At 53.0% G+C, this 22,524-nt stretch overlaps 2 protein-coding genes across 2 annotated transcripts; one reads left to right on the forward strand and one right to left on the reverse strand.

Moving 5' to 3' along the window:
* Positions 1-631: 631 nt before the first annotated feature.
* LOC130386426 (coronin-6-like) lies at positions 632-6,467 on the forward strand. Its single transcript, XM_056595348.1, has 6 exons — positions 632-976; positions 1,998-2,102; positions 2,383-2,528; positions 3,115-3,172; positions 5,045-5,272; positions 6,067-6,467. The coding sequence occupies exons 1-6, from the start codon at positions 890-892 to the stop codon at positions 6,187-6,189; spliced, it is 747 nt and encodes a 248-aa protein (XP_056451323.1). The 5' UTR covers positions 632-889; the 3' UTR covers positions 6,190-6,467.
* On the reverse strand, positions 6,161-22,226 carry LOC130386171 (von Willebrand factor A domain-containing protein 7-like). Its single transcript, XM_056594945.1, has 17 exons — positions 21,691-22,226; positions 21,306-21,578; positions 21,111-21,204; positions 20,888-21,022; positions 17,847-18,033; positions 16,955-17,130; positions 16,636-16,748; positions 16,062-16,178; positions 15,796-15,978; positions 15,581-15,713; positions 14,630-14,776; positions 14,010-14,102; positions 11,982-12,070; positions 11,814-11,945; positions 10,423-10,716; positions 9,380-9,811; positions 6,161-6,845 (listed from the first exon to the last, which is right to left on the reverse strand). The coding sequence occupies exons 1-16, from the start codon at positions 21,871-21,873 to the stop codon at positions 9,404-9,406; spliced, it is 2,757 nt and encodes a 918-aa protein (XP_056450920.1). The 5' UTR covers positions 21,874-22,226; the 3' UTR covers positions 6,161-6,845; positions 9,380-9,403.
* Between the last annotated feature and the right edge of the window lie 298 nt (positions 22,227-22,524).

Below are 22,524 nucleotides of genomic sequence, written 5' to 3' on the forward strand. Positions count from 1 at the left end.
GAGGCGGTCTGACCCTGCCTCTAGAGGGGGTCTGACCCCAGCACTCGGAGGCTGACCCAGCCTCTAGAGGCAGGGTCTGACCCAGCCTCTAGAGGGGGTCTGACCCTGCCTCTAGAGGCTGACCCGCCTCTAGAGGCGGGGTCTGACCCTGCCTCTAGAGGGGGTCTGACCCAAAGCCTTCGAGAGGCTGGACCCAGCCTCTAGAGGCGGGGTCTGACCCTGCCTCTAGAGGCTGACCCAGCCTCTAGAGCAGCCTCTAGAGCAGCCTCCAGTGCTCGGGTCAGCAGCCTCTAACCTAAAGGTTGGGGTGTTGAGGTGTCCCTGAACGAGGCCTCTCACCTTCACTGATCCTGACCAGTTGGCGATCAGGACCTTAAATGGTTGCCTGCGCCATCTGTGTAATGTGTGTATAAATATGTGTGTGTGTGTGTGTGTGTGTGTGTGTGTGTGTGTGTGTGTGTGTGTGTGTTCCTGTGTGTGTGTGTGTGTGTGGTTGTGTTGTGTGTGTGTGTGTGTGTGTGTTTGTGTGTGTGTGTGTGTGTGTGTGTGTGTGTGTGTGTGTGTGTGTGTGTGTGTGTGTGTGTGTGTGTGTGTGAATGGTGTCGATTTGGACCAGAGCTCTCTCCTCTAAATGTAATCATAAATGTAGAGGCTGCAAATAGCGATACTTAAATAGTGCATCTTTAAATGATTGATCACTTCTGAAAAGAACAGATTGATATAAGGAGGAGGTTTTGGGGGTGACTGTACTCTAACCAGTAACTAGTTATCTCTATACCATTCATGGTTTCATTCCACTTAGTGAACAGACCATCGTCACTCGGCTGGTAATGTCTGTTTGCTGTTGACCCAATAGGAACGCCTCGCTCCACACGAGGGCATCCGACCAATGAGAGCCATCTTCACCAAAGACGGAAACATCTTCACCACAGGCTTCACCCGGATGAGCCAGAGGGAGCTGGGGTTATGGGACCCGGTAGGACGCTGAGACATACAGTACCACCACGGGAAAGACACGGGAATACACGGAGATACACGGGAATACACGGGAATACACAGAGATACACGGGAATACACGGGAATACACGGGAATACACGGGAGATACACGGGAATGCACGGGAGATACACGGGAATACACGGGAATACACGGAGATACACGGGAATACACGGGAGATACACGGGAGATACGCGGGAAATACACGGGAATACACGGGAGATACACGGGAGATACACGGGAAATACACGGGAATACACGGGAGATACACGGGAGATACATGGGAGATACACGGGAGATACACGGGAATACACGGGAATACACGGGAGATACACGGGAGATACACGGGAATACACGGGAGATACACGGGAATACACGGGAATACACGGGAGATACATGGGAGATACACGGGAGATACACGGGAAATACACGGGAAATACACGGGAGATACACGGGAAATACACGGGAGATACACGGGAAATACACGGGAAATACACGGGAGATACACGGGAAATACACGGGAGATACACGGGAATGCACGGGAAATACACGGGAAATACACGGGAAATACACGGGAATATACACAGGAGATACACGGGAGATACACGGGAAATACATGGGAAATACATGGGAAATACACAGGAAATACACAGGAAATACACGGGAAATACATGGGAGATACATGGGAGATACACAGGAAATACATGCGAGATACATAGGAGATACACAGGAAATACATGGGAGATACATGGGATATTCATGGTAAATACATGGGAAATACTATGCATTTACTATATACTTATTCGGTACTAATTATGAACCTATTATGTACTTATTATTATTATCTTATTATACCTACTATTTACTTAACATGTACTTTCAATGAATTGACTATGTACTTACTATGTATTTACTATGTACCTACATGGGATATGTATCCACTATGCATTACTTAGTTAGTATTGACTACTCCAACACACTGAAGTCCCCCTTGGTCCCCAGACGCACTTCGAGGAGCCCATCGCTCTGCTGGAGCTGGACACCAGTAACGGGGTCCTGCTGCCGTACTACGACCCCGACGCCAGCATGGTGTACCTGTGTGGGAAGGTACTCCTCACTCCTCACCTTCATCATCTAACGCACACTAACCTCAGTCAGAACCAGGACCGGCTCCTCATCACTACCTGCTCCTCTCACCAACCGTAGGAGGCGCTACTGAGCCTGGTAACAACGGTGTGTGTGTGTGTGTGTGTGTGTGTGCGTGTGTGTGTGTGTGTGCGTGTGTGCGTGTGTGTGTGTGTGTGTGTGCGTGTGTGCGTGTGTGCGTGTGTGTGTGCGTGTGTGCGTGTGTGTGTGTGTGTGTGCATGTGTGCGTGTGTGCGCTCAGGGGGACAGCAGCATCCGGTACTTTGAGATCACCGAGGAGCCGCCCTTCGTCCACTACCTCAGCACCTTCAGCAGCAAGGAGCCGCAGAGGGGGATGGGCTTCATGCCCAAGAGGGGCGTGGACGTCAGCAAGTGTGAGATTGCACGGTAGGACCCGCCCCTTCCTCCCTCACCTGTAACGCTCTGAGGGTTCACACAGGCTCGCCAGAGCAAATAACTCCCTCTCCTCCCTCTCCCCCCTCCCGCTCTCCCTCTCCTCCTTCCCTCTCCTCCCTCCCTCCCCCCTCCCTCCCTCCCCCTCTCCCTCTCCTCTATCCTCCCTCCCTCCCTCTCCTTCCTCTCTTCCTCTCCTCCCCCCTCCCTCCCTCCCTCCCTCCCCCCTCCCTCTCCCTCCCCCTCCCTCCCTCTCCTCCCCTCTCCCGCCCTCCCTCCCTCCCCATTCCCTCTCTCCCTCCTCCCTCCCTCCCTCTCCTCCAGCTCTCCCTCCCTCCCTCTCCTCCCGCCCTCCCTCCCCACTCTCTCTCCCTCTCTCCCTCTCCCCCCTCCCTCTCCTCCCCCCCTCCTCCCTCCCTCCCTCTCCTCCCCCCCTCCTCCCTCTCTCACTACCTCCCTCCTCCTCTCCCCCTCCTCCCACCCTCCCTCCATCCCTCCCTCCCTCCCTCTCCTCCCCCCCTCCTCCCTCCCTCCTTCCCTCCCCCCCCTCCTCCCTCCCTCCTTCCCTCCCTCCCTCCAGGCTCTACAAGCTCCATGACAAGAAGTGTGAGCCCATCACCATGACGGTGCCCAGGAAGGTATGTTCTGCACACACACACACACACACACACACGCGCACACACACCACACACACACGCACGCCCGCACGCACGCACGCACGCACGCACGCACGCACGCACGTAGCGCGCGAGCGCGCGCTCGCGCACGCCGCGCGCAGCACAACACACACACACACACACACACACACACACACACACACACACACACACACACACACACACACACACACACACACACACACACACACACACACAGTGGCGGTTCTAGACAAATTTTACAAGGAGGGGCAAGTGTTTAACATGCGGGGCATCAAAAAATGGCGAAAAAATATATTTAGAGATTAAAATTATAAACTTTCTTCATCAAACATTCAATTTGTACACGAGTTTATAACTTTACAAGTCTGTATTTTTCTGTCAAACTACCCTAAATTGATGGAGCTTATGCGCTAAAACATCAAAATCATATACACATTTGTGTTGTACAAGCGTGCAAGAGAGGTAGGGCCATAGAAAATGAAAAATAAAAAAACACAGTAAAGGGTAGAAATAAAGTGTGTCAATGTGAAAAAGAACTCCAGGGTACAACGAAGTGCAAAACATTGTGCAATTTCCTATTTATCTTATCAGTTTCAGTGTGGAGGAACTGTGTTCTTCCCTTTTAGAAACCATCCCTGTTCTACTGTTCTTTCCTCATTTCATGATAGCTGCTGTTAGAAGAAAAGAAAACGTAGGGGCATGCAGAACATCCATCCCCCCCTACTTAACACGGGCAGATAGCCTACTACTCTTTACTCAAATGTATTTGTTATCCCAATGCAACAGCCAAAACGGATGAAATACATGGTTAAAATCACAACCTTGTGTAGCCTAGACCTAGCAAAGATACTGACATTTGGATACTCGCTTCTGCTTCAATGTGTTTGCTTAGATGTGATTAAGTTTCTAAATATATTGACACCAGACATTTACAAACCTAATGTCATCATCAGTGTGAGGAACTAAAGTAACACGGTTATGTGCAAGAACAACAAGTCTCTTAGGAAATGAAGTTGTTTTGCTCACCTTGGACTCTTGCAACAGGAGACCCGGCTCCTCCTCCCAGAGCAGAGCTGAGCTCCCACTGACCCAGCAGCAGCACCTCGGTGTGGGGCTGCGCCGCTCTAAGTTACCCCTGTAGAACGCTGCCTCGCACTAGTTCCGTAAAATCAGTAAAATCATAATTGTTTCATTTGGTCAGCACAGGGGTGGGGGGGCACAGGGGGGGCCAGGGACATGTCTACAGGGGCCCCCGTGTAGAACCGCCAATGCACACATACACACACACACACACACAGACACACACACAGAGACACACACACACACACACACACACACACACACACACACACAGAGACACACACACACACACACACACACACACACACACACACACACACACACACACACACCACACACACACTCACACACACACACACACACACACACACACACACACACACACACACACACACACACACACACACACACACACACACACACACACACACGTCTCTGTTTCACAATGGCCTCATTGTTAATGTGTGGGGTTAGTGGGGTGAGGGTTAGTGTTAGCACTAACCCTCTCTCCCCCCCAGTACCCCTCTCTCCCCCCCAGTACCCCTCTCCCCCCCCCAGTACCCCTCTCTCCCCCAGGACCCCTCTCTCCCCCCCAGTACCCCTCTCTCCCCCCCAGGACCCCCCTCTCCCCCCAGTACCCCTCTCTCCCCCCCAGTACCCCTCTCTCCCCCCCAGGACCCCTCTCTCCCCCCAGTACCCCTCTCTCCCCCCCAGTACCCCTCTCCCCCTGTACCCCTCTCCCCCCAGTAACCCACCCTCTCTCCCCCCCAGTCGGACCTGTTCCAGGACGACCTGTACCCGGACACGGCGGGGCCCGAGCCGGCCCTGGAGCCTGAGGAGTGGATGGAGGGCCGGGACGAGGAGCCCACGCTGGTCTCCATGAGGATGGGCTACGTGCCCCCCAAGAGCCGCGAGCTCAAAGTGGCCCGCAAGAACGTTCTGGACTCCAGACCCAGCACCCGGCGCAGCGTGTCCGCCTGCGACGCCAACAGCCTGCCGGTGGGTCAGGGGTCAGGGGTCAGGGGTCAGTTTGGAGCTCACATGTTCTTTTGATTCTGGTCAGCCTAACGTTTACTTCTCCTTGAAGGATACACGTCAGTTCACACTCGTCTTGTTCTGCTCGTCTCCTCTGAACCACTCTGCTCCCTCAGCTTGTCTCTCCTGCTCCCTCAGCTTGTCTCTCCTGCCCCTTAGCTTGTCTCTTCTGCTCCCTCAGCTTGTCTCTCCTGCCCCTCAGCTTGTCTCTCCTGCCCCTCAGCTCGTCTCTCCTGCCCCTCAGCTCGTCTCTCCTGCCCCTGAGCTTGTCTCTCCTGCTCCCTCAGCTCGTCTCTCCTGCCCCTCAGCTCGTCTCTCCTGCTCCCTCAGCTCGTCTCTCCTGCCCCTCAGCTTGTCTCTCCTGCTCCCTCAGCTTGTCTCTCCTGCTCCCTCAGCTCGTCTCTCCTGCCCCTCAGCTCGTCTCTCCTGCTCCTTAGCTTGTCTCTCCTGCTCCCTCAGCTCGTCTCTCCTGCCCCTCAGCTCGTCTCTCCTGCCCCTCAGCTTGTCTCTCCGGCTCCCTCAGCTCGTCTCTCCTGCCCCTCAGCTCGTCTCTCCTGCTCCCTCAGCTTGTCTCTCCTGCTCCCTCAGCCTGTCCCTTATTGGTCTTCATTCACTGTTCTTTTACCGTCGTACTGTTGATCATCCAACCCTCCTTTCCTTTCTCCTTCCTTTCTACCTCCTATCCTTGGCTGGTTTCCCCCCCTCCTCCCCCCTCTCTCTCCGCCTCCTCCCCCCTCTCTCTCCCCCTCCTCCCCCAGCCCCAGGTTCTAGAGCGGCTGCTGGAGGAGCTCCAGAACCTCAAGTCCACCGTGCTGTCTCAGGAGAAGAGGATATGTGACCTGGAGAACAAGCTCTCCCAGTACACCAACGGAACAGCCTGACCCCACACACACACACACACACACACACATTAGTCTGAGTTACTCATTTTTATTAATACCAATGGCTCTGCATCGCCCCTCCCCGCCCTACCAAGGGATCCATATTCACATTGTTTGAGTGGCAGGCGGACTGGGAGGAGTATATTGAGGACATGTTTAGGATTAGTTAAACAACAGTTGGAGAATGACACACGCACGCACACACACACACACACACACACACACACACACACACACACACACACACACACACACACACACACACACACACACACACACACACACACACACACACACACACACACACACACACACACACACACACACACACCATAATTTAACCACTGAATAACACAACGTTTTCAAACCTCAGATAATATGTAAATAGTGATAAAGCAAAAGGAGAATCAAAAAAGTAGAATCAAAATTTGAAAACATAAATGATTTTTGTGTGATCCGTAAACAAATGTACATGAGACAAGTTGTAACATCAATAAAAACAATCATTTTTTTCTAAAGAGACCACTTGCAATCTCTTAATTCTGCTGTGGTGACGTTTTCTGGGTTCTTCGTGAACCCGCTTTATGTGGAGAGAGGAGCCGCATCCATTCAGACGCTGGAACAGATGATGGCCAGCGGGTCCTTCAGGGCAACGCCTTCAGGAACAGGAGACAGTAAGGCCTGCGTTACAACGCCTTCAGGAACAGGAGACAGTAAGGCCTGCGTTACAACGCCTTCAGGAACAGGAGACAGTAAGGCCTGCGTTACAACGCCTTCAGGAACAGGAGACAGTAAGGCCTGCGTTACAACACCCTCAGGAACAGGAGACAGTAAGGCCTGCGTTACAACACCCTCAGGAACAGGAGACAGTAAGGCCTGCGTTACAACGCCTTCAGGAACAGGAGACAGTAAGGCCTGCGTTACAACGCCCTCAGGAACAGGAGACAGTAAGGCCTGCGTTACAACGCCTTCAGGAACAGGAGACAGTAAGGCCTGTGTTACAACGCCTTCAGGAACAGGAGACAGTAAGGCCTGCGTTACAACGCCTTCAGGAACAGGAGACAGTAAGGCCTGCGTTACAACGCATTCAGGAACAGGAGACAGTAAGGCCTGCGTTACAACGCCTTCAGGAACAGGAGACAGTAAGGCCTGCGTTACAACGCCTTCAGGAACAGGAGACAGTAAGGCCTGCGTTACAACACCCTCAGGAACAGGAGACAGTAAGGCCTGCGTTACAACACCCTCAGGAACAGGAGACAGTAAGGCCTGCGTTACAACGCCTTCAGGAACAGGAGACAGTAAGGCCTGCGTTACAACGCCCTCAGGAACAGGAGACAGTAAGGCTGCGTTACAACGCCTTCAGGAACAGGAGACAGTAAGGCCTGTGTTACAACGCCTTCAGGAACAGGAGACAGTAAGGCCTGCGTTACAACGCCTTCAGGAACAGGAGACAGTAAGGCCTGCGTTACAACGCATTCAGGAACAGGAGACAGTAAGGCCTGCGTTACAACGCCTTCAGGAACAGGAGACAGTAAGGCCTGCGTTACAACGCCTTCAGGAACAGGAGACAGTAAGGCCTGTGTTACAACGCCTTCAGGAACAGGAGACAGTAAGGCCTGCGTTACAACGCCCTCAGGAACAGGAGACAGTAAGGCCTGCGTTACAACGCCCTCAGGAACAGGAGACAGTAAGGCCTGCATTACAATGCCTTAATGACACAGACGGTCTCAGAGCTAGAACCTGTCACCAGGTACGATAGTAAGCCGATAGTAAACTCCCAGGGCCCTATCTTGCATCCGGCGCAAGTGACTTAGTCACTGGCGCATGTGTCGTTGCTAGTTTACAACTGGCGCAGAGCGTTCTTTTCCCACCACCGCCACTCGCCGGTAAATTAGGGATTGATCATGCGCCCCAAGGGGCGGTTCGGCGGAAGGAGGAGGCGTGTTCTGGCGCAAACGGTATTTTGCCGTTTCTGAATACCATTGCGCTACTGACCAGGAAATACCTGGTTTAAAGTCAGTGGCGCGTTGTTCAGATGCTATTTTAAGGGCGCATGCATACATGCGCATGCAATGCATACGGATTGCTTGTGCACCTCGCGCATACACTTTGCTTCTCCCATCTACCTAGCCGCACATTCTTGGTAAATTATTTGGGAAAGAACAGCTGATGCAGCGGTAATAAGTTGTACTTCTAAATCAATGCATCTGCAAACACCGTACAGCAAACACATATTTCCTTGACACAGACATCGTGTAGGCCTACATGCCCATAACTTTTAGGATTGATGAGTATTTGATCGTGAAAAACATTGTTTTACCGCGAGTGAGTGTAAAGAATGAATGAATGCGGGCGAGCGTGTGTGCTCTGTTTAAAAACACGCAAACTAAACACGTAACGCATAATACAATCAATGGCAATGTCTATTACCGCGGGGACACATGCATATTAGGATAGCATACAATACTGATAAGAAACAATGTTTATAATGCATTGCGTATATCATTAAATAGAACCACAGTTACCGCATATCATATGTTATATCATATACGTTTTCTTTGCCGAAATTTATTTGAGGACTCAGTATTTCTGAAGTTGTGGAAGAAAACCCCTTATTCCATGTGTGAATTAGGCCATATTATTTGGCAATAAACTGAGCCATTTGCAGTTTGAAATTCATGTGCATCTGTCTCATCGGAGACTGCAGACGCGCTGTCAAAATATCCAGTCGTCCGATTCAAATGCGCTCATGGCTCTTAAAGGGGATGGGAGCTGGCACTCTCATTGGTTTGTTGGACGTTACGCCCAAACCACACCTACGGGTAACTAGGCTGCTTCAGACCAACCCTAACCCTAGTCCTACCCCTAACCCCAAACCCTGCCCCTACCCGTAACCCTACCCTTACCCCAAACCCTACCCTAGCCCTACCCTAGCCCTACCCCAGCCCTACTCCTACCCCAGCCCTACCCTAGCCCTACCCCAGCCCTACCCCTACCCTAGCCCTACTCCTACCCCTACCCTAGCCCTACTCCCACCCCAGCCCTACCCCAGCCCTAGCCTAGCCCTGGGACCAGGTCCTGCTGTTAGCAGCTAACCACTGATCCCTGAGGGTCTGCTTTGACCCCGCCCTGCCGTTGCCCGCTCCTCAACGTCCGACTATAGAGAATAAGAAGATGAGATGGTAGCTACCTGGACACAGCACCGCACCCAGGATCACACACCGGCCGGCCAGACCAGGGCCAGGGCCAGGACCAGAGCCAGGCCCAAGCCCAGGCAGGACGGGGTGAGGGCGGCCCCCGGGGACTGGGCCGCGGGGTCAGGGCCCCGGGCGCTGTAGGGGCAGGAGCCCACGTTGCCCACCCCGTCCACGGCCAGCAGCTCGGCCTCCGGGGAGCAGCAGGAGGCCCGGTAGGTCACTCGGCTGGCATTCTGCCCCCCCGCGCCCAGCCCCACCACCGCCGAGCTCAGGGTGCCGTTGCCCTGCAGCAGGGCCAGCCGGCCCACCCCCGACGCGTCCGCCACGTCCACCACCACCGCCCAGTCCCCCGCCTGGCTGCAGTTACCCCCACAGGAGCCCTCCCGAAGGACCAGGGTGCAGGAGGGGGGCTGGAAGTCTGTCACCTGGAGAGGAGAGGAGGAGAGGGGGAGGAGGAGGAGAGGGTGGAGGAGGAGGAGGAGAGGGTGGAGGAGGAGGAGGAGGAGAGGGTGGAGGAGGAGGAGGAGAGGGGAGGAGGAGGAGGAGGGTGGAGGAGGAGGAGGAGAGGAGAGGTGGAGGAGGAGGGGAGGAGGAGAGGTGGAGGAGGAGGAGGAGGAGGAGGAGGAGGAGGAGGAGGAGGAGGAGGAGAGGGTGGAGGAGGAGGAGAGGGTGGAGGAGGAGGAGGAGGAGGAGGAGGTGGAGGAGGAGGAGAGGGTGGAGGAGGAGAGGGTGGAGGAGGAGGAGGAGGAGGAGAGGGTGGAGGGGGAGGAGGAGGAGGTGGTGGGGAGAAGAGGGTGGAGGAGGAGGAGAGGGTGGAGGAGGAGGAGAGGATGGAGGCGGAGGAGGGGAGAAGAGGATGGAGGTGGGGGAGAAGGAGGAGGAGGAGGGGAGGGACAAGAGAGGTCAGAGGAGAGGAGGAGGAGGGAGGTCACAGCCTCTTGTATATATAGAGGCCGGGCAGCAATAGCGCTCCACCATCACAGCGGCGTTACCGTGGCGACGGAGCAGCGCTACCGTGGTGACGGAGCAGCGTTACCGTGTTGACGACGGAGTAGCGCTCCACCACGTAGTTGGCGTCGGCTCCTCCCGGTGCCTCCGCCTGGATGGTCAGGGTGACATCACTTCCTGACGGGGTGTTGCGGGGCACCGAGAGGGTCACCGTCCCGTTGGCCTCGCCCCCGGCAACCAGCTCCAGGCGGGCGGGGGAGTCGGTGACGAAGCCCCGGTCGTCCGTCACCTGGATGGAGAAGTTGCCTCCCACATCGCCCGTCGTCACGGTGAAGCGGACCAGGAACGGCGTTCCTGGAACTATGATGTTCTCCGACTCGGACTACGGAACAGAGGGAACGTAGAGTCTGGTTAACCTGTATTATATACAGTCTGAGTCAGGTTAACCTGTATTATATACAGTCTGAGTCAGGTTAACCTGTATTATATACAGTCTGAGTCAGGTTAACCTGTATTATATACAGTCTGAGTCAGGTTAACCTGTATTATATACAGTCTGAGTCAGGTTAACCTGTATTGGTTAAGATGAGCTCTGCTCATTGGTTAAGATGAGCTCTTTTCATTGGTTAAGATGAGCTCTGTTCATTGGTTAAGGTGAGCTCTGCTCATTGGTTACGATGAGCTCTGTTCATTGGTTAAGGTGAGCTCTGCTCATTGGTTAAGATGAGCTCTGTTCATTGGTTAAGATGAGCTCTGTTCATTGGTTAAGGTGAGCTCTGTTCATTGGTTAAGGTGAGCTCTGTTCATTGGTTAAGGTGAGCTCTGTTCATTAGTTAAGGTGAGCTCTGTTCATTGGTTAAGGTGAGCTCTGTTCATTGGTTAAGGTGAGCTCTGTTCATTGGTTAAGGTGAGCTCTGTTCATTGGTTAAGGTGAGCTCTGTTCATGGTGGTTAAGGTGAGCTCTGTTCATTGGTTAAGGTGAGCTCTGTTCATTGGTTAAGGTGAGCTCTGTTCATTGGTTAAGGTGAGCTCTGCTCATTGGTTAAGGTGATCTCTGCTCATTGGTTGAGCTCTGTTCATTGGTTAAGGTGAGCTCTGTTAATTGGTTAAGGTGAGCTCTGCTCATTGGTTAAGATGAGCTCTGTTCATTGGTTAAGATGAGCTCTGTTCATTGGTTAAGGTGAGCTCTGTTCATTGGTTAAGGTGAGCTCTGTTCATTGGTTAAGGTGAGCTCTGTTCATGGTTAAGGTGAGCTCTGTTCATTGGTTAAGGTGAGCTCTGTTCATTGGTTAAGGTGAGCTCTGCTCATTGGTTAAGGTGATCTCTGCTCATTGGTTGAGCTCTGTTCATTGGTTAAGGTGAGCTCTGTTCATTGGTTAAGGTGAGCTCTGTTCATTGGTTAAGGTGAGCTCTGCTCATTGTTTGAGCTCTGTTCATTGGTTAAGGTGAGCTCTGCTCTTTGGTTGAGTTAGGGCTCACCCTGACGGTGATGTTGGAGCTCCGTAGGACGCCGGGGGCCTGCCTCTGGAAGGTCCCCCCGGGGGCCCCCCCGCGGCCCTTCACGCGGACCCCGAAGGCCCCCGCCGGCACGGCGCTGAAGCGGGCCAGGACCTCCCCCCCGCCCCGGGGCTCCAGGCGCCCCCCCACCGCCCCCCCGCCCCGAGGCTCCACCAGCAATACCTCCGTGAGGGCGGCCTGGGGGGCGGTCAGCGACAGCAACAGGGTCCCGCTTGCGCCTTTGGGGCGCAGCTCGGGTCATTCATGACATTAACTACTAAAACACTCACAACATGTGCCCTGATCCAGGGTACCCCCCCCCCTTGAAGGTGCTTTATACATCAAGTCATTCTCCAGGACATTTGTACGTTTAACTTCTTCTTGTACATTTCAAACATGTTACATTTATACGATTAAAACAAAATCGACTTTGAGAAACTAATCTAATCTATGTTCCACATGGTCAGGGTTAGGGGGGGGGTCAGGGTCAAGGTTAGGGCTGGTAAGGGTTAGGGTTAGGGGGGTTCTGTAGGGTCAGTAGGGTTAGGGGGGGTCAGTAGGGTAAGGGGGGGTCAGTAGGGTCAGTAGGGTTAGGGGGGGTCAGTAGGGTAAGGGGGGGTCAGTAGGGTCAGTAGGGTTAGGGGGGGTCAGTAGGGTTAGTAGGGTTAGGGGGGGTCAGTAGGGTCAGTAGGGTTAGGGGGGGTCAGTAGGGTCAGTAGGGTTAGGGGGGGTAAGTAGAGTTAGGGTCAGTAGGGTCAGGGTCAGTAGGGTTACGGTCAGTAGGGTCAGGGTCAGTAGGGTCAGGGTCAGTGGGGTTAGGGTCAGTAGGGTCAGGGTCAGTAGGGTTAGGGTCAGTAGGGTCAGGGTCAGTGGGGTCAGTAGGGTTAGGGTCAGTAGGGTCAGTAGGGTCAGGGTCAGTAGGGTTAGGGGGGGGCCGGGTGAGTTAGGGTCAGGGTCAGTAGGGTCAGGGTCGTTAGGGTTAGGGTCAGTAGGGTCAGGGTTAGGGTCAGTAGGGTCAGGGTCAGTAGGGTCAGGGTCAGTAGGGTTAGGGTCAGTAGGGTTAGGGGGGGTCAGTGGGGTTAGGGTCAGTAGGGTTAGGGTCAGTAGGGTTAGGGTCAGTAGGGTCAGGGTTAGGGTCAGTAGGGTCAGTAGGGTCAGGGTCAGTGGGGTTAGGGTCAGTAGGGTTAGGGTCAGTAGGGTTAGGGTCAGTAGGGTCAGGGTTAGGGTCAGTAGGGTTAGGGTCAGTAGGGTCAGGGTCAGTAGGGTCAGTAGGGTCAGTGGGGTCAGTAGGGTTAGGGTCAGTAGGGTCAGTAGGGTCAGGGTCAGTAGGGTCAGGGTCAGTAGGGTCAGGGTCAGTAGGGTCAGTAGGGTTAGGGTCAGTAGGGTCAGTAGTGTCAGTAGGGTCAGTAGGGTTAGGGTCAGGGTCAGTAGGGTCAGGGTCAGTAGGGTCAGGGTCAGTAGGGTCAGTAGGGTCAGGGTCAGTAGGGTTAGGGTCAGTAGGGTTAGGGTCAGTAGGGTTAGGGTCAGTAGAGTTAGGGTCAGTAGGGTCAGGGTCAGTAGGGTTAGGGTCAGTAGGGTCAGGGTTAGGGTCAGTAGGGTCAGGGTCAGGGTCAGTAGGGTCAGGGTTAGGGTCAGTAGGGTTAGGGTCAGTAGGGTCAGGGTCAGTAGGGTTAGGGTCAGTAGGGTCAGGGTTAGGGTCAGTAGGGTCAGGGTTAGGGTCAGTGGGGTTAGGGTCAGTAGGGTTAGGGTCAGTAGGGTCAGTGGGGTTAGGGTCAGTAGGGTTAGGGTCAGGGTTAGGGTCAGTAGGGTTAGGGTCAGTAGGGTCAGGGTCAGTGGGGTTAGGGTCAGTAGGGTCAGGGTCAGTAGGGTCAGGGTCAGTAGGGTTAGGGTCAGTAGGGTTAGGGTCAGGGTTATGGTCAGTAGGGTCAGGGTTAGGGTCAGTAGGGTTAGGGTCAGTAGGGTCAGGGTTAGGGTCAGTAGGGTCAGGGTCAGTAGGGTCAGGGTCAGTAGGGTTAGGGTCAGGGTCAGTAGGGTTAGGGTCAGTAGGGTTAGGGTCAGTGTTAGGGTCAGTAGGGTCAGGGTTAGAGTCAGTAGGGTTAGGGTTAGGGTCAGTAGGGTCAGGGTCAGTAGGGTCAGGGTCAGTAGGGTTAGGGTCAGGGTCAGAGGTGCATGACTTACCTGCTCTGGGCCGGGACCCCAACACGTCGAGGCCAGCGAAAGGGCCTTCGGACATCTCCACGAAGTCAAACAGGAAGTCAACGTCACTCTGGCCTGAGGGAAATACAGTCAGTAAGAACACCAATTAGTAAGAACACCAATTAGTAAGTAAACCAGTGAGTAAGTACACCAAACAGACATTAACATAAACATGGGACCATGCACCAGACGTTTCCTTGACAATGCAAATTTGACATGCTCAGAGATCTGCCGAAGAAGGCAGACACCATGTTGCACACCAGCAGCCGTCGCCACACTAAGGAGAGCTTCCTCTCCTCACTGACTACTCAATGTGCAACAGGTGTGCAGCCTCACCAGCACCAGATTTCAGACTCAGGCAGGTGAGGCTGCTTTAACCAACACACACACACACACACACACACACACACACACACACACACACACACACACACACACACACACACACACACACACACACACACACACACACACACACACACACACACACACACACACACACACACACACGGTTTAGGCAGAACATATTTAAAGCATGAGCAAATCATTAATTTAATTGTATTTGTTCATAAACCAAAAGCATACCGCCTCAAGTGTCTTACCTGTGACCTTCAGAGTGTAAGGGTTGGATGACACCAGTTCCACAGTCCACTCTCCCACTTGGGTTTTTAGTTTCAACGCCTTTAAATTTCCTACAGACCGGAAAACACCTAATGGTCCGTTTTGCACGGTACTGCTCTGAGACTCGCCTGTTAGAAACATATGTTGGGTAATAAGTTATATGATTAACCTACAAACATCCAATAGATTGTCCATACTTATAGGATAAGGTGAAATATGTTATTAATGGTAGTAGTTATAGGAATGAAAAGCATACAAGTTACAAGATCTTTTTTTTGTCATATACACAATGGAAACATAGTTTACAGCATAGGACGCAATCTTCCTCCAGATCTGGTATCTTTCAGTTTCAGCAAAACAGGTTCCAGGATAAATATGCTGACAATTGGCCAAGGCAAATAGATGGCCTAGTCAACAACATAGTCGTCCGTCTGACTTTGCCAAGATAAGCATCCATGCTAAGAATGCAGCCAAGACGATAGAAAATAGGCCAAGCGTCAACGTTCCTGAAGGGGTTGAATGGGGTGAGGTTGAGGGGGGTTTCTATTCGCAGTCCCTGAGGGGTTGAGTGAGGTTCTATTTGTGTTGCTTCAGGGGTTGATAAAGGTTGAGTGAGGTTCTATTTGTGTTGCTTCAGGGGTTGATAAAGGTTGAGTGAGGTTCTATTTGTGTTGCTTCAGGGGTTGATAAAGGTTGAGTGAGGTTCTATTTGTGTTGCTTCAGGGGTTGATAAAGGTTGAGTGAGGTTCGATTTGTGTTGCTTCAGGGGTTGATAAGGTCAAGGGAGGTTCTATTTGTGTTGCTTCAGGGGTTGATAAAGGTTGAGTGAGGTTCTATTTGTGTTGCTTCAGGGGTTGATAAAGGTTGAGTGAGGTTCTATTTGTGTTGCTTCAGGGGTTGATAAAGGTTGAGTGAGGTTCTATTCGCGTTACCTGAGGGGTTGCTGATGGTAAAGCTCATGGAACCTCCAGTGATGCAAACAGTGAGACTTCGTACGGACTCGTCCACGGGGAACGAGAAGGTCTCATCTCGCCCTGGGCTCCGGGAAGCCTGGAGAAGAGTCACCTGGGAGAGAACACCACGGAGCTCACGCCTCAATGATTAAGATAAGCTGGCCATCAGAGGCTGATCAGATGTATTGTGTTACCAGGGAGTCAGCAGAGGACGCCGTTATAATGCTGATGGCTTCAGTTAGCTCGCTCTTTGTCACTTCAATAGCCAGACCTCCTGAAGCCTGAGCTAGCTGCCTGTAAAGTAGAGCTTCAGCTGAGGACCCCCGGCTCGGCGGGCCGCTGTTCTCCTCAGAGGTGCCCGTCAGCATGAAGTTCACCTAAAGAAGGGATGGGGGCTTAATGGATGAACTACAGGTGCCACCCCACAATGTGTTCAGACATCACCAGGGCAGCCTCGTACCACAGTCTGGGTCCGCTCCATCAGGGCGATCACTGGCCCTTTAAGGTTTGTGTCTTTAGCAGATGCGTCCGTGAAGAGGAAGATCTCAGAATCAGAGGGCGCTGCTGTCAAGGCCAACTGTAACACATGGAGGATTGAAAGGTCAATGATGGGTTAGGGTGAGCTAACCCTAACCCTAAAGCCAACTGTAACACATGGAGGATTGAAAGGTCAATGATAGGTTAGGGTTAGCTAACCCTAAACCTAAAGCCAACTGTAACACATGGAGGATTGAAAGGTCAATGATGGGACCCATTGCACTCCTGACCATCCCTGGAAGAAGGGATTTCTTCTCAAGATTTCTTCCTTGCTAATTTCAAGGGAGTTTTTTCTTGCCCTTGTGGGGACTTGGGTAAAGGGGGACATCATTCATATTTGGCCTGTTGAGCCCTTTAAGACTGTAATGGTGATTAAGGACTATACAAATAAAATTGAATTGAATTGAATTGAATTGAAAGGGGTTGCAGATAGCAATTCCTCCGATCCTGAAAGCTAACAACAGTGGATTGGTGGGGCCGGTGTTGGCGTGCAACACCTTGAGAGCAGAAAGGCTCATCTCAGGGGAGTCGCCCCCCCCGCGGGCTGTCAGTGCGTTGAGTCGAGTCATGAAGGCCTTGGAGTCGGTGGTTCTCATCAGCGGCCCAAAGCCTGAAGTTTGGAGACGGGGAACAACACAGCTGAACGTCAACCCATGGCCGAGTCATGAACGTCACAAGTTTCCAGGAAATGAATGTCTAACATTTGAGTTACCACTCCTTCTCTTCAGAACCAGTTTTACAGAAGAAAGAGAGATACCAAAGCAGATACCAAACAGGATAAAAGACACAACATTCCAAGTTCCGGTGGCTTCCTACCCGGATCCCCGAAGGGAACAAGTATGTAGACCGAGGGCTCATCGGGCGTTCCCTCTTGAGTGGTCACCAGCGTCTCCGTCGCCGCCTTCACCGCCGGCAGGTCGTCGCTCATGCTCTCCGTGGTGTCGACCACGAAGACCAGCGCCTTGCTGGAGCCGCTGAACACGCCCATCATCCTTAGCCGGAGTCCACAGTGGAGGGACCTCATTAACAGGCTTCAACAGTAAACCCTCCCTGAGCCAATCCACCGTAGGACGTCCTGGCCTAGACCCTCCCTGACCCCCGGTAGGTCTCCTACCGTAGTATGTCCTGGTCTAAACCCTCCCTGACCTGCGGTAGGCCTCCTACCGTAGGACGTCCTGGCCTAGACCTTCCCTGACCCCCGGTAGATCTCCTACCGTAGGACGTCCTGGTCTAAATCCTCCCTGACCCGCGGTAGGCCTTCTACCGTAGGACGTCCTGACCTTCCCTGACCCCCGGTAAGTCTCCTACCGTAGGACGTCCTGGTCTAAACCCTCCCTGACCCGCGGTAGGCCTCCTACCGTAGGACGTCCTGGTCTAAACCCTCCCTGACCCGCGGTAGGCCTCCTACCGTAGGACGTCCTGGTCTAAACCCTCCCTGACCCGCGGTAGGCCTCCTACCGTAGGACGTCCTGGTCTAAACCCTCCCTGACCTGCGGTAGGCCTCCTACCGTAGGACGTCCTGGTCTAAACCCTCCCTGACCTGCGGTAGGCCTCCTCCCGTAGGACGTCCTGGTCTAAACCCTCCCTGAACCCCGGTAGGTCTCCTACCGTAGGACGTCCTGGTCTAAACCCTCCCTGACCTGCGGTAGGCCTCCTCCCGTAGGACGTCCTGGTCTAAACCCTCCCTGAACCCCGGTAGGTCTCCTACCGTAGGAAGTCTGTTTCCCCGGCCGCCTGCGCCACGTCGGCCAGCAGCTGTGCGGTGGCAGCGGTGGCCAGGCGGGCGGCGGCCCGGTGCAGGTGCCCGTGGCTGGCCGAGGCCGTGTCCTTGTTGATCCCCCCGCGGGGCTCCAGGGTGCTGGTCTGGTCCGGCCCCCCGCCGTGGCTACACTTCCCTGTTCCCGTCGGTACAAAGAAGAACAAATGGGTTAAGCTTCGTTATGGGCCGATGAGGTTCTCCTTCTCGGGGGTTGGGGCAGAGGGTTGTTGTCTCGTGGTGGTTTGACTCCCAGCCAGAAGCTACTTGGTTCAGTCCCCATTATGACACCTGTGGACTAGCCCCCTGCACGGGACTGCCCCCCCCGCTGAATTTATGAACATTACCGCCCGCAACTGCAACGCGTGTTACCCTCCCGCCCGCCCCCGATTTCTGTTGGTTCCCGCAGAACCCGGCGGGACCCAATCCCAACGCAGCGCTCTTCTGCGGACCTCCTGGAGCCAGAACCCCCCGCCCAATCCCACCGCAGCGCTCTGCGGCAGAGCTCCTGGAGCCAGAACCCCCCGCCCAATCCCACCGCAGCGCTCTACGGCAGAGCTCCTGGAGCCAGAACCCCCCGCCCAATCCCAACGCAGCGCTCTACGGCAGAGCTCCAGGAGCCAGAGGCTCCAGCCCAATCCCAACGCAGCGCTCTACGGCAGAGCTCCAGGAGCCAGAACCCCCCGCCCAATCCCAACGCAGCGCTCTACGGCAGAGCTCCAGGAGCCAGAGGCTCCAGCCCAATCCCAACGCAGCGCTCTACGGCAGAGCTCCAGGAGCCAGAACCCCCCGCCCAATCCCAACGCAGCGCTCTACGGCAGAGCTCCAGGAGCCAGAGGCTCCAGCCCAATCCCAACGCAGCGCTCTACGGCAGAGCTCCAGGAGCCAGAGGCTCCAGCCCAATCCCAACGCAGCGCTCTACGGCAGAGCTCCAGGCCAACGCCTCCTTCATCAAATTCATCTTCAATCAAAGCAAGTCTGCCAAGTAACGAAGTGACTCATATGCATCACATCATGACAGGACTGTTCCACCTTGACCGTTGACCCCTGAACCTGACCCAGGAAGTACAACACATGGTACTATTCCCCCTGACCCTGACCCAGGAAGTGCAACACATGGGCTGTTTCCCAATGTCAAGGAAGCATGCACAAAGGCCGTCTTTTTAAGGACGCTACGTCATAGAACGCCGACAAGCACTGTTCCAATGTTGAGGCCCCTCGAAATTCGCGCCATTTTCGCATCCTTTGTTTTTGAGAATTCCGAGATTTTTCAAGGATGCATCGCTGCATCCTAGACGAGCCAAAACTACCCACAATCCTCTGCGTTCACACGCTGCACGGGATATTAATGAAAATGGCAGAGGGAAAGAAGTGCACGTCCAAATGTAAGTGAAGTTAGATTAAAGTTGTCAGAAATATTTTGTGCCGTATTGGTTTTTATAGATTCATCATGTTAATGCAAATAATCAACAACTTAATGATATGTTGCTATATTTTGCATGGACGTAGCTGGTGTTAAACACCACTGTCACCGATGTCAATTTACTCGCTCACAAGATGACAGTATTTATGTATACCTATTTATGTTTGTGTTTAATCTTTTTTTTTAGGGTCAGCCCAGCAAACGGAGGCTTTTGTGCACCTTAGGGTGGCGCACAAACATTTGTTTACCGGTGGAAGGGACACTGCCACTTTCGATGAGAAGCTCTTGCGGGATCCAATGTTGTGAAATAAATGCCCCACCGATCATTTGCAATGTTTGTAATTTGTAATGAACGTATATAATTGTATTTTAGATAATATACTTATGTGTTCAAAGCACTGGTAGATTGTAGGTATATATGAATGAATGAATCAGATCAGTCAAATAATATATCCAAATAAATACATGATTATCATCACTTTCTTTGTCTTCTTTTTTCACTTATTTTTATAAAAATTGAATGGATTCTTTTTTTAATAAAGACGACTCGATCAACCGCAATAAAGCTTTTGTGACTTCCTCAAAGAGGCTCCATGCGATGGAGACATGACCGCATTCATAACAGACAAAAGTCAAATAAATATCGATCATCTTGATTGCTGCCATGTTTTATTCATAAGCGCACATGTGTTAACAAGCGGAAACGCAGTATTAAAAAGCGGAAGCGGAAGCCCTTCAAAAATAGCAAGTCGTTCCAAAGTCTGAACGTTACAAACGCTAGGAAGCACTCGAGCTAGCACTCTAGTCTCATCTCCATAGGACGCGACTAGCAAGGACGCGTCCTAGCAAGGCTGCAGCCTTCACAAACAGCCATGGTACTATTCCCCCTGACCCAGGAAGAACAACACATGGTCCTATTCCCCCTAAGCCTGACCCAGGAAGAACAACACATGGTCCTATTCCCCCTGACCCAGGAAGAACAACACATGGTCCTATTCCCCCTAACCCTGACCCAGGAAGAACAACACATGGTCCTATTCCCCCTGACCCCTGACCCAGGAAGAACAACACATGGTCCTATTCCCCCTGACCCCTGAAGAACACCACATGGTCCTATTCCCCCTGACCCCTGAAGAACAACACATGGTCCTATTCCCCCTGACCCTGACCCAGGAAGAACAACACATGGTCCTATTCCCCCTGACCCAGGAAGAACAACACATGGTCCTATTCCCCCTGACCCCTGAAGAACACCACATGGTCCTATTCCCCCTGACCCCTGAAGAACAACACATGGTCCTATTCCCCCTGACCCCTGACCCAGGAAGAACAACACATGGTCCTGTTGCCCCTGACCCAGGAAGAACAACACATGGTCCTATTGCCCCTGACCCAGGAAGAACAACACATGGTCCTATTCCCCCTGACCCCTGAAGAACAACACATGGTCCTATTCCCCCTGACCCCTGACCCAGGAAGAACAACACATGGTCCTATTCCCCCGGTAGAGCCGGACGAAGGCACTCTCCCCGAGCCCAGCCAGCTAGCGGTTAGAAGCAGACGTCCTCACCGGGTGGTTTTGTGGAGACCAACGGCACGATGGCGAAGTACCCAGAGGTCAGGACCCCCTCCCGCAGGATGTCCTCCAGGATGTTGTCAGAGCAGTCCTCGCCCACACAGTTCCGGCAGGTGGGACGGCTCTCCGCTGAGGACAGAGCGCACCAGGTTGGGTTTGGCTCGGTGAGGGGAAGTTCAGTCTCTGTTCCCGAACTCAGGACCCAGGCTCCCCTCACCTGCCATGCTCCCCAGGTCAGCGTCGGCACGGAGCAGGCTGGGATGTGGCGATCGGTTCCCCAGCTCCACCCAGTTGCTGTGGCTGTAGAAGTCCTTGAATCATAAAGTCCCAGGTGAGATGGGGGGCTGTTGGTACCATGAGCATCAGTCTGTTGAGTCTGGGGGATTGAATAGGGGGGCGGGGAGGGTAGTACCTGTAAGGGGTGTAGAATCTCTCCCAGGATCTCTCTGGCTGTCTCGAAGTTGCCCTCTCTGTTGCTGGCCTTGACGGACGTCAGACCCGTCGCGATGATTCTCCTCCCGCCAAGAAACATCTCGTCGTCGAAGTGGAAGCTGGCGTTGAGGGCGTGGCGGAGGTCCACCCGCACGTTCCTAGCCGTGATGCCAAAGATAGCTCTGCGGAAACTCTTGGAGGATTCTGCCGAGGAGCATGCAACTGCAACGGCCCCTGCAGTCAGGGTCCCTGGCTACACACACGCACACGCACGCACACACACGGACACACTTTAACACATACATATCTGATGGTAATGAACATAACATTTTAAAGTGATCAATTCGCAGGCGACGCATACTTACAGGAAAGGTAAAAACTGTTCCCACGGATTGTGCAATATCGCGGCAAGCCAGAAGCGTGGCACTTAATATTGCCTCTTCAGTTATTTCCTGGTGATTCAGGGAATTCCCGGGCAATATGGCAAAGCCGAGAGCCCCGGGGTTCAGCAGAACGCAACAGACAACGAAATACGACGATGCTCTCATCTCTTGGATAGCAGTTAGCCCTCGGTAGAGTAAATGGACTATCGAACACGGTTGGAAACTTAATGAATGTGGTGTTGCCAAAAGTGCACCACGCCTCCGCCCACGCCATCCTAATAAGGTGTACCAGCCTTCAGCTGTTTACACTTTACTTCAGGTAACACATGAGCCGTTCATTCCATTTAAACGTGAGAAAATAGATTTTAAATATCTGTTTCATTCACATACCGCTTTTGTCCGGAATCTCACTTACTTTCATAAAATCGTTACATTTCTACCGTGTATTGAAAATTCGTCCCGCCTTTGAAACTGCCACACTTAAAATATGTCGCCAGCCAGGTTTTCGCACAGCTTATTGAGCGCCTCTCTGCCTTCGCGCGTAACAATCATCTGCAAAGCAGCCGCAACACAACTCTGTCAAAAACTCTGTCCCCGCGCTGGGCTCGTGCTAACCCCTGACCCCTGTACTGTATTGACCACTGCGCTACTGCCAACACAACATCTATTAACAGTAAAAAAATATATACATGATCTGAGCGCCGTCGTCAGGAACACAACAACAACTATTTTCATTGGAATGTGAAGAAAAACAAGCAGACCAGTACCCAAAATCATCTGTTTAATCAAAGACTGTTTTATCAAAGACTGTCCACA

This window comes from Gadus chalcogrammus, chromosome 7, assembly GCF_026213295.1.
Source record: "Gadus chalcogrammus isolate NIFS_2021 chromosome 7, NIFS_Gcha_1.0, whole genome shotgun sequence".
NCBI lineage: Eukaryota > Metazoa > Chordata > Actinopteri > Gadiformes > Gadidae > Gadus > Gadus chalcogrammus.